The sequence below is a fragment of the Eptatretus burgeri genome, chromosome 1 (genome assembly GCF_056783735.1).
Source record: "Eptatretus burgeri isolate ZD-2024b chromosome 1, Ebu_testis_v1, whole genome shotgun sequence".
Classification (NCBI taxonomy): domain Eukaryota; kingdom Metazoa; phylum Chordata; class Myxini; order Myxiniformes; family Myxinidae; genus Eptatretus; species Eptatretus burgeri.
The window spans coordinates 77,574,006-77,586,505 of record NC_140961.1 but is presented as its reverse complement, the minus strand read 5'-3'; the positions used below and the strand labels follow the sequence as shown (position 1 = coordinate 77,586,505).

General features: G+C 41.6%; 1 protein-coding gene across 2 annotated transcripts in view; it reads left to right on the top strand.

Annotated features, from left to right (window-relative positions):
• The window catches only part of PAWR (pro-apoptotic WT1 regulator), a 116,423-nt gene that overhangs the window by 25,297 nt on the left and 78,626 nt on the right, over positions 1-12,500 (top strand). For both annotated transcript variants that reach the window (XM_085889050.1, XM_085889059.1), the window contains exon 2: positions 325-426. In XM_085889050.1, the coding sequence (XP_085745176.1) occupies positions 325-426 (102 nt within the window). The remainder of the gene's footprint in view (positions 1-324; positions 427-12,500) is intronic.

Here is a 12,500-nt window from a genome sequence, read left to right as displayed (position 1 = left end):
CATCACATCCATGTTTCTTAAGATATCCTCAAGGAGTTTCCTCACAATCGCCGGCCCCTCCAATCCAGCAAATTCAGATTGTTTTGTCGAGTGGTCTGGTTCTCAACCATCACAAAATAAGCAAATCCAGGTTGTTGTATGTTTGTATCAACTTCACATACTTAGGTTAATTGCCCTGAGTAATTTCCTGATGTCCAAGTTGATGAATCGACTCAGCACGGGCCATCTTTAAAACATGAGGAAGAATAAAAATATCCTTTTTTTCTTGCTGTTTTATCCAATGCTGTGCTTATTTTTATTTTTTTTATTTACTTTTTTTTACAGAGTCCCGATGAAGACGAGCAAGAGCCCGAGGGTGAAACGGTGACCTCCAAGGATCAGCCGACTGAGAGAGATTTGACAAAGTACAACACGGCACGCAATGAGGTATTTCCTGACTTTCATCTCGGTTTTATTACCGTCTTTGTTTTCTTGCCTCTTTAATTGTTTGATATTGAATGAATGTTTGTGTTAAAAAAAAAAAAAGATTCGGAAATATTGGCTTTGTTTTTACCACTTTCCTGGCTTAGTCAAATATCTGGACAGTGGATCATGGCAAATCGTCCAAATGAGTTTGGGCGCCTCAAAAGTGCTGCAGAGATTTCATTTTTAAAATAATGTTTTACTTTCAAATCGAAATTAAAGTAAAAGGATCGCTTCCTGGATATGAAAAAATGTACTTTATGTGTTTAATAGGTCGAAGCAATGACTCTGGGAGGAGCTCTTGATTCCAATCATGCGTGAAGGTCAGAAGGTGATCGGTAAATTGACTCCGCGAGATCCGCCGTGAATGTTATAGGAGATCGCAAATCGAATTGGCACCGAATGCGAGAGTTTGCTGGGAGAGTTTTCCTCGAAGACTCTTCCACAGTGTGTTTGCTCATGTAAATGGACAGCGGACGCCTGAAGGGTTCTGTGTGTTTTATTAAGCGAATGTGAAAATGCATGCCGCAGTCGCAGATAACGTGAGCAATGTGAAAATTGAATTGAGATGGCACAAAAAATCCGCCCAACCCTGCCAGATGGTGAAAACCAGAGAAGACTGGTGATTTTATAGATGAGACGAGAGACCAGCAGACTTCTGGGGAATTGAGCATTGCGCATTTGGCTCTCGGTGCTGCGCTCTCCGCAACTACAGAAATAGGCAATACAGCGGTAATTTTGGGATAACCAGCAATATATTTCTCACGAATGATACTTATTATTTTGCATCAGAAAACTCACCGACGTGACAGTTTGTCAGCGCAGACATTTGCCCGTCTGTAACGACCAGACATGAAAGCGACCGCCTTATAAATTGTTCATTTTGTTTCTCCTCCGATTACAGTTCGTGTCGGTGGCTGTTTAAAAAAAAAAAAAAATACTTGGCACTTACAAATTGCAATGAGATGGAATGTAATGTCCAATTATCTTGTGAAATTGACATGAACACTATTGTAATGAGAATATGTGATATCTCTTTGGTCATCTCCGCACATCCGATGAAACCTTAAGGTCATTGTAAGCACAAAATAAATATCGTCTACTATTAAACTCGTGCCCTCTATATAACCGACCTCACCCGATTCTAGGCAGCATGCTGCATCTCATCCCACATCTTCTTCATGCTTCACCCCACCTCATCTGCCACACATTACTCCTATTGTCACGTCACCTCTCGTTTCACCTATCGTGCAACGTGCTGCTAAAACGCAATCTTTCCAAAGATATCTGGGTGTCATCAACATACTTTTTTGGTTAAACGATGTGGGTGTTTCACACAAAATAATACCATGGATTTTCCAGTTATATACGAATGATGTAAGAAAGTAAAATGCCCTTCCACTCTTCCCTTGGGTTAAAGCCATTATATCCACATCTGCTAAGGTGTAAACGTTTAAGACTTGCTCAATGTTTAAAGCCCTTTTTTCACGTGTAGGATATGAGCCGACGTTAAAGTGTACTTTGCAGGCTTTAATAAAGTTTTGAGTTTCTTCGGATTTCATGTTTTTCTACAATGTTTTGGTCATTTCTGAGATCTGTGTAAACGGCTGATATTACGATACGAATCTCGATATGGCCTTTGCATGTTGCATCATTGTTACATTTGATTTGTGAAGCTTCAGGTCAGTTAGGTGCAACATGAATGTGATAAAAAAAAAACATACCCCATCGATGTAGTCAAGCGGTTTTAGGTGTTTACGCTTCCTCTGCGCAGCAATCTCAAGATGTGATTGTAATTTACACATTTGGCACAGCGTCAGTTTGGGAGATGAGGTGAGCAGCATCAACGCGGTGTCAAAACACCTTCCATTACGTGGTTGCTTCACCTTGATAATCATCGGTGTGCATCCACTTCTCTGAACTGCTTTTCATAACCAGTGGCACAATTAACAAAAAGGTCTCTCATTGCTGCACATCATCGTCATTCATCATTACAAACGTATTCCTTTAAAAAAAAGATACTTCACTCACATGGTCAGCATCTTGATAAGACACTGAGTTCTTGCCGTGAAAAGCTTTATATCTGTGATCACTTTAAGACTGCTGAAAAAAACAACAGAAGGTTAATGCTTCCAATTACAAACTTCCAGAGAACAGACATGGTTGTTACCTCTGCCACCGTAGGTGGGTGGAGGTTATGTTTTCACCCCTTTCTGTTTGGCTGTTTGTCTGTGAGCAATATCTCTCAAAAGTTGTGGAGAGATTCGGACGAAATTTGGTGGGGAGGTTGGGTATGTGATGAGGAAGAATTGTTTTTATTTTAGTGAAGATCCGAATCCGGATCCGGCACCTCGAATTTTTTGAGTGATTTGTCACCATTGAGAGATCGGACCAAAGACGATATTTCGCATGATGTCTCAAAAAGTTATGGACGAATTATGACAAAACTCGGGGGATTAGTTGATGAGGTGACAAGAACAAGCCGATTCGATTTCGCTTCAGGCCCAGATTCAGATCTTGACCTATCCATGGAATATAAAATGTAAACTGTTCAACCTGGCGGAGGTATGCACTCTACGGAGTGCCGTTCTCATTATTCATTTGGATTGCTGAACAATAAAACCGAAATTTCAATGAAGCAAAATATTCCCATCAAATAAGGGCTCAGTTAGTGTAGTGAAAGGTCTCGTACTTGCATTTACCATAGAGAATTGGGAAACTGAGAATTCATAACAAATACGTTTAGCCCGCTTATTCAGAGTTTATTTTCCTGCATTTATAGCTTCTGACATTTTTGCAAAATTTCCCATTTTTACAGTTTAAAACTTTCATATTCTTGGTGTTGGCTCAATAGTTAGGGTGGTGGGCTTGGGATCCTAGGGTCCTGAGTTCAAATCCTGTTTTGCTGTTGAATTAATACCAGGTGGGATTGATTCAGCCTGTCATCCTTGTGAGGTTGGCAAAATGAGTTCCAGCTTGCTGGGATGATTGAGCCATTCGAGTATCCTGTGTCGGAGTGGAGACCTGTCCAGGAGTGTTCCCAATAGCCAAGGAGACTGCTTCGGCAGCACCAACGCTCTGTGCAGAGTATTCTCCCAATGGAATGGAACACTTTCATGCCTCTATGTCTTTATTGTACTTCTTGTGTGTTCATTGTTTTTCTTGTTCTTTTGTGTTGAGATGAGCAGTAGTGCTTCACAAAATGAAGGGATCGATCCGTCGTTGCTGAACTTGATAATGACCAACTTGATCCCTATTATACAATGATATTGAATTCCTTCACTATTGATTGTCCTGTTTTGCATTCCTATTGATCAAATAGCTTGTGTTCCTGGGATCTCCAGTTCACATCCCATTCACCAGGTTGATTTGTCCATTGTGTGTTCACATCCTTGTAGTTCATGTACAAGAGCCCTTGTCCTGTGTGTGTGTTTTTAGATCCTCGTGGAGGATCTCTAAGTCTTACTCACATTGTTGTTCTTGTGGACTTTTTTGTTTCACAGCCTACAGTTTTTATCGAAACTTCCTGAAACTTGGCGTATATATGTAAAAATACCCTCCGCAGACAGTAACCCTCTCCGATTTTGATAATTGCTCCTAGAAAAAAAGTTATGACGTCAAAATATCTCCGCTAATGGAAATCTCCTAAAAAATTATCTCCGAAACTAGGCAAGCTTTTTGAATTTTGTTTGTGGGAATCAAGCCGGGCATTAGCACAGATAATTTATGGCAAACCTGATACATCACAATGACGTCATATTCGTTTTTATGATGTCATCATTAAGAGGACGAGGATCTTAGCTCATTTGAGCTTGTTTTTGTTGTGTCTACTCAAGCTTTAAATACATTAATAGTAATCACCTTCAAGCAAAAAATATATTTAAAAATCATGATTGATTTTTAAAATTTGATTTGATTCATTATTTTCAGGAATTATTTAAATAATGAATAACAAAATACTTTTGTATTTAAACATTAATACATTATATATGCTACATCGGGGGGTCGTTCAAAAATTTTACCAATGAGATACTCCCAATCATCCAAGAGATTCCAATCAACTATAATGAGGCACATATATTACATTCATATATTTTCCTACGATTCGAAACTGATTCGCTGAATTACAAACGTATCGGCCTTCTCACCATCTTAAGCAAAGTCATGGGAGGCCATCATCGTGGCTGACCTCAGGCACCATCTCTTCACTCACTGGTTAATCTCTGATAACCAATTTGATTTTAGGGCAATTACCATTCAATTTTGGATATGATACTCTTTTTGACACAGCAATGGATGGATGCTTGAACCACAAGCAAGAGGTTTTGGCCATCTTTCTGGATATCTCTCAAGCCTTTGACACTATCTGGCATCCACCTTTGATTTCTAAGTTTTCTTTGGTATTCAGGGCCCATTGATCAAGTCATTGTCTGATTTCCTCAATGAGTGGAAACATTGGGTGGCCCTTGATGGTTTCCTTTCCCTATGACCTTTCCCTTCAGGTTCAGATCCCACAAGGCAGTGTCTTAGGACTGATGTTTTTCTTCATCTATATCAATGATCTCTCTGTTTCTCTTGGAAACCAACTGTACCATTTTGCAGATGACTCTACCCTGTGTAGAACAATAAATCGCTCTTGTGAAACGCTGATCTCTATTGACTCCCATTCGTTAGACTTGGACAAGATAAGCTGCTGGCCAGCTACTTGGACATGATGTTCAACGTCGGCAAGTCACAAACGCCTCATGCAAACTATCCGATCCATGTATGTGGACAGGGACTGGAAGAGCTTGCAGTACTTGGAACTCATTGGCTTCCTTATTTGCTGTAACCTCTCTTTGGAGGGATATATCATTGAACTGGCATCAATTGTTAGTCACCATTCGTGGATTCTCTGTAGACGAAGGCATTCCTGAGCTGCACCAAACTTATCATGATGGACTCTGCTTTCAAGTGGAGCTCCCTGGAGTATGGCTCTCTCCACTGGCCTGGTGCTCTTGCTTCCCGCATCTTGAGATAGTGGATAGGCCTTTCACACCATTGGAATCTCAAGACAGGAGACGGGGATTCCCCACGGCTGTCACTCTCCCACTGGTGGGAAGTTGATGCTCTCTATTTTACACTAACTTGTATCTGGCCTTGTTCCTACTCTTCTCTCTTACCTCTGCCCTCCCCAAGCCACCTCTGGTTGCATGCATTCTTCAAAAAAACCCTCACCTGCTCATCTTCCTAAAGTTCAGGTTGGTTGTCCACCTACATCCATTCATCCCCCGATTCTCATAACTGTGGGATCATCTCCTCATGACTGTTATCTAATCTTCCTCACTTCAGTCCTTTAAATGTGTTGCACATTACTATCTCACCCATGCACATCCATGACATATTCTACACATGCTGATGCTTTCCTATCCTGTTCCTTTCTTGGCCATTGTTTCTCACTTTCGTGCTAATCCTCCTTTGTTCCTCGCATTTGTCCACCCCCCCCCAACAAACCGCACACATCACTGGTAGTCTGTAAACCTGCTGGTCCTTGTATTTAGCTTCTCCGTGAGTCTGGATCCAGGTATAGGAGGAGAGGAGATTAGGACCATACTCTGGGCAGAGCGTTGGTGCTGCTTAAGCAGTCTCCTTGGCTACTGGGCACAATCCTGGACGGGTCGCCACTCCGACACAGTATACCGGCAAGCTGGCACTCATTTTGCCGACCTCGGAAGGACGACAGGTCGAGTTAACCCCACCTGGTATTAATTCAACAGTTGAGCGGGATTTGAACTCGGGACCATAGGATCCAACGCCCACCACCCTAACCATTAAGCCAACACCAGGCATATCCAGGTATAGAAACAATATTTACATGGTGATAAAATGTTGGTGTCTTGTAATTCTTCTGAGTATCTCATTTGGCTTTCTGAGTATCTCAATATATCATTTGAACTTTTTGAATGCTCCTCATCACTTGGAACACGTGTTTACAGCATTTACATCTCAGTACAAGCAGGAGAGCATGTCTACTCGTGATACGAACAGCTGGAATGCTTGTACTACAACAGCAGGTTTCTTGTTTAATCCAATAAGGCCAGAAACCAGATTAGGAAACTCAGAGGAACACTTGCTGAGCTACTGTATGTACCCACTTGCTCAGTTGTTCCTTGTCAGTATTATCTGGGAGAAAGAACGTACTTCACAACACCAAAGATGATTGTCTTCACCACTCACATTATCTCCACTCCCATCTCATCCTCCTCCACTCAACACACCAACCCCTACCCTTCCGATTTACTCCTTACAAGAGGGACATTGAAATGGAAAGGTTTCGTATTTCAATCCTTCAGCTCAACAAGAACCCAGGGTTGAGTTACATTCTTTTGAAAATAAAACTTTTTGAAAACTGAAAATGTTTTTCATGGATGGTTTCTGTGCTAAATGTTGATAAATTGTGATTACCTGTTGCACAGCAACAACATAAAAACAAATTATTGAGAGTTTATTGTGATGGTATAACTATAAACCCTGGGGGGTGGTGGTAACTTTCAAATGTTTCTTTCATATTTGTACGTTATTATTTTATGGCTATTGTAATTATTATAATTGGTTATTATTATTACTATTATTATTACGATTATTTTTACTTCTTGTGTTTCACAGGATGACATGGAAACATTAAAACCACGAGTCACAAATTGTAACACAACATTGACATGGCTTCGATGTTTCTGTGTCGCCCTGTATTTTTGAATCGTGCTTCTTTTGAGAAGTTTACCCTTTAGCACTGAAGGCCCTCTGTTCCCTCTGGATTTTTTTCTTTTTCTCAAGTTTCTCTGTAACATTCCTCGTCTCTTCTGTTTCCTTCTTTCTTTCTCACCTTGTGCTCTCATTCATATCCCTTATCTACACTCGTCTCTCATGTGCCAAGTTCACGCAAAAAAAGGGCCAGCGTAACGGCATTGTGGGAAGAGTGGAGAGGTCTGGGAAGTGTCGAGAGAATGGTTGGACCGTGAGTGTAGGAGACAAGGTCATCGACCCGGATTTTTTTTTTTTTTGGCCAAATTTAAGGCTCTTTCGGTGAGAAAGATTTTTTTTTTAATTTTTTTTAAATGTCATTGTAATCCCACCGTTTTCCTCAATCACCATGTTAACACGCATGATTGAATCAGGACTTTGTTTAAAAGTCCGACTAACTTGTCAAAACAATCGGATTCTCAACTTGCTTGATGTTTGAGTTGTTTATCTTGACGACCGGTCTTGCAGAGTGTGGTTCATCCTGTACATATTCATATCCATCTTCAAATGATCTGCACAAGTCGAGGATGAGTAATCCTATCCTGGTAATCACGTTGGTGCGCAGCCCAGTCGTTTGTAGATTTCCACAGCAATTAATATTTTTGTTGACCAGAAATTTAATAAGAAATCCACTTTTTCACTCTGTCTCATTTTCTCCATCATGGTTTTCGGCACATGCGTCAAAATGAGAAACGGCGTGATTATGGATATTAGTCCTTCAAACATTTAAGTTAATACTTCGTTCTTACTTTAATAAACAAAATCCTGGGTGAAATTTGAACAACCTTCATACATGCCTTTTTTTTTTAATGTTGCCATAACATAGCAGTCGTGTTTTGAAAGGTGACGGTGGAGACGGATGACATTCGATAGTGTTCAGTGACATTGCTCAATTATTAATGCCTGGGATTAATTGATGGCCTCTCCCCATTTGAACCAATTGCTCACGACAATCGTAACCCAGGTTCAAATCCCATTTACTCCGATGTATTTGTCAATTTTCTATTAACGTTGTTGTAAATTACATTGAAGTGCACTGACAACTACTCATGTCTTTGTCCTGTGTGTGATTTATGTACAAGCTCCTCCACAGTTAGCCTGAGATCAATGTACAAAAGAAAGATAATTGGCGTTGGTCGCAGCTATCACAGATTTCAAGCAGTAACACCGAGCGTTGACAAGAGCGATGAGATACCGTCATGTTTCATGTTATTTACTCTTAAGAAACTACAAAACCTCTGAAAATCTGTCTTTCTTGTCAAAATAGGCATCGTTGTGGATGCCATCTTGGTTATGATCACGAAAGTATTTACCAGATATGGTCACATGTTTGAATCGTGATCACGAGAGCTGATAACCATTTTCTTTTTCATCGCAATCCATCAATTTTCTGATGTCGATAAATGGGAACTTTGTATTTGTCAGTCCCAGACATTTTATTATACAGAGATACCTTTTCTTCACAACATTGTCGCCCCCGGTCCTTCAATGAAGTATATGAGTTTTGGACTGATCGGTAAAGTGGTTCTAAGGAAGAAAATCGTTCAATATTTTTTGATTAAAAACCCATAAATCTAATATGGCCACCAAGCTTTCTTTTCACCAATCACCTTTGTTAAAGAAAATACACCTAATCCCATGACTTGTAACCAACCTGTGAAAACGAGATCTCCTGACTTGTAACCAACCTGTGAAGATCTCGTGACTTATAACCAACCTGTGAAGATCTCGTGACTTGTAACCAACCTGTGAATATCTCGTGACTTGTAACTAACCCGTGAAACCGAGATCTCCTGACTTGTAACCAACCTGTGAAGATCTCATGACGTGTAACCAACCCGTGACACCAAGATTTCATGACTTGTAACCAACCTGTGAAGATCTCGTGACTTGTAACCAACCTGTGAAACCGAGATCTGATGACTTGTAACCAACCTGTGAAACCGAGATCTCCTGACTTGGAACCAACCTGTGAAGATCTCGTGACTTGGAAGCAACCCTTGACACCGAGATTTCATGACTTGTAACCAACCTGTGAAGATCTCGTGACTTGTAACCAACCTGTGAAACCGAGATCTCATGACTTGTAACCAACCTGTGAAAACGAGATCTCATGAGTTGTAACCAACCTGTGAAGATCTCATGACTTGGAACCAACCCTTGACACCGAGATTTCATGACTTGTAACCAACCTGTGAAAACGAGATCTCCTGACATGTAACCAACCTGTGAAGATCTCTTGACTTGTAACGAACCTGTGAAAACGAAATCTCATGATTTGTAACCAACCTGTGAAACCGAGATCTCGTGACTTGCAACCAACCTGTGAAGATATCGTGACTTGTAACCAACCTGTGAAGATCTCGTGACTTGTAACCAACCAGTGATGATCTCGTGACTTGTAACCAACCAGTGAAGATCTCGTGACTTGTAACCAACCAGTGAAGATCTCATGACTTGTAACCAACCAGTGAAGATCTCGTGACTTGTAACCAACCAGTGAAGATCTCGTGACTTGTAACCAACCAGTGAAGATCTCGTGACTTGTAACCAACCAGTGAAGATCTCGTGACTTGTAACCAACCAGTGAAGATCTCGTGACTTGTAACCAACCATTGAAGATCTCGTGACTTGTAACCAACCAGTGAAGATCTCGTGACTTGTAACCAACCTGAGAAACCGAGATGTCGTGACTTGTAAACAACCAGTGAAGATCTCGTAACTTGTATCCAACCAGTGAAGATCTCGTGACTTGTAACCAACCTGTGAAACCGAGATCTCGTGACTTGTAACCAAGCAGTGAAGATCACGTGACTTGTAACCAACCAGTGAAGATCTCGCAACTTGTAACCAACCAGTGAAGATCTCGTGACTTGTAACCAACCTGTGACGATCTCATGACTTGCAACCAACCCGTGAAACCGAGATCTCGTGACTTGTAACCAAGCAGTGAAGATCTCGTGACTTGTAACCAAGCAGTGAAGATCTCGTGACTTGTAACCAACCAGTGAAGATCTCGTGACTTGTAACCAACCAGTGAAGATCTCGTGACTTGTAACCAACCTGTGAAACCGAGATGTCGTGACTTGTAAACAACCAGTGAAGATCTCGTAACTTGTAACCAACCAGTGAAGATCTCGTGACTTGTAACCAACCTGTGAAACCGAGATCTCGTGACTTGTAACCAAGCAGTGAAGATCACGTGACTTGTAACCAACCAGTGAAGATCTCGCAACTTGTAACCAACCAGTGAAGATCTCGTGACTTGTAACCAACCTGTGACGATCTCATGACTTGCAACCAACCCGTGAAACCGAGATCTCGTGACTTGTAACCAAGCAGTGAAGATCTCGCGACTTGTAACCAACCAGTGAAGATCTCGCGACTTGTAACCAACCAGTGAAGATCTCGTGACTTGTAACCAACCTGTGAAACCGAGATCTCATGACTTGTAACCAACCAGTGAAGATCTTGTGACTTGTTACCAACCCGTGAAACCGAGATCTCATGACTTGTAACCAAGCAGTGAAGATCTCGTGACTTGTAACCAACCTGTGAAGATCTCGTGACTTGCAACCAACCTGTGAAGATCTCGTGACTTGTTACCAACCTGTGAAAACGAAATCCCATGATTTGTAACCAACCTGTGCAGATCTCGTGACTTGTAACCAACCTGTGAAACAGATCTCGTGATTTGTAACCAACCTGTGAAGATCTCGTGACTTGTAACCAACCTGTGAAACAGATCTCGTGATTTGTAACCAACCCGTGAAGATCTCGTGACTTGTACCCAACCTGTGAAACAGATCTCGTGATTTGTAACCAACCTGTGAAGATCTCGTGACTTGTAACCAACCTGTGAAACAGATCTCGTGATTTGTAACCAACCTGTGAAGATCTCGTGACTTGTAACCAACCGTTGAAACTGAGATCTCGTGACTTGTTGCCAATCTCTCTAACCTGTGAATTAATTTTGGTGTTTCAGAATCCAGAAATATCTGTCACAAAATAGAGCAACATAATGATACTAATATTAATAGTAATATCACAGTAATAATCGACGCAGTAAGAACACTCAGCTTTCGAGTCATACTGGTTTGGAAGCTCTGTGTGTTGTGACATGAGACAAAGGAAGTTTGTGTATCAAGGTGCCCAATTTGGGCTTGTGCACCGTCTGTTCTGGGCCTACATACTCTTTACCCTTTGAACCCTGAGATCCTTGGACTTTTGGCTCCCCCACCCTGGGCTCCCTGGAGAAAAATCCGGCAGCTCGGGTAAATGGAGGTTTGGATAGTGGCTGGGAAAACGACCGCTCGGGTTCATCGGGTTAAACTATACTTCATTATTGTTCCATTTTTCTTTTCACTGCAATGCTTTATGTATTTTCTTTCCTGCTTGCAGTGTACGCATTTGAGTGTGTGTCATTTCTGGGCCAATTGGACCGGTTAAATTCACAGTGGGACGATGGTGGAATTATCGTACGATATCTCATTAGGTTACTGGTCTTTTAGTTCACTGGCAGTGCCTCGACAGCCCCTATTAGATGGTGACCGGAATGAGCCCCATGAGTGGTTATGGCAAGAATTTGTAATTTGTTCAAAGTGCTGACGACAATCACGTGCTCTTTGCAAAATACACCGTGGGATCTTTTAACGTCGACCAGCAACAAATGGTGTCAGGCAGGTCTCCGTCTTAACATCTCATCTGGTGGATGGCACTCTCATTGAGACAATGGCATGCCTGTGAAACACCAGGATGACAGTTTATAGTTGGGGCATGAATCAAACCGGGACGAGGTCGCTCAAAGGCATATGCGCTACCTCTGAGCTATCCTGCGTATCCTCCTGTCTGAATTTGCTCGCGCTATGCATGAAGTATTTGAGAATGGCTGTTGTGCCGCAACAAAAAGAATAGATTTAAAAAATAACTGGAGAACTGAAAATGGATGGTGATAGGAGTGGAGGATGGGTGTGTGTTATGAGTAAGCTCCTTTTGTGTACATGATCAGCTTCCAGCTCAGGGCATGAAACACTCAGTGTTTATGCACTAGGACTCTGCTAATTAGGATTAATTGGGACCGCCATCCGTCTGGACAAGCCAAAAAAAATTCTGGATCAGTCAAACATAATATATCCATCCTAGCTATATTCCCTTTTTGTATTTTTTTTTCCCAACATCTCTCCTTTCCCCCCCCCCCCCTTCCGCCCTTTCCTTCAAGTCATCCCTCCTCCCACCCCTATCCAATTACCCTTGGGTAC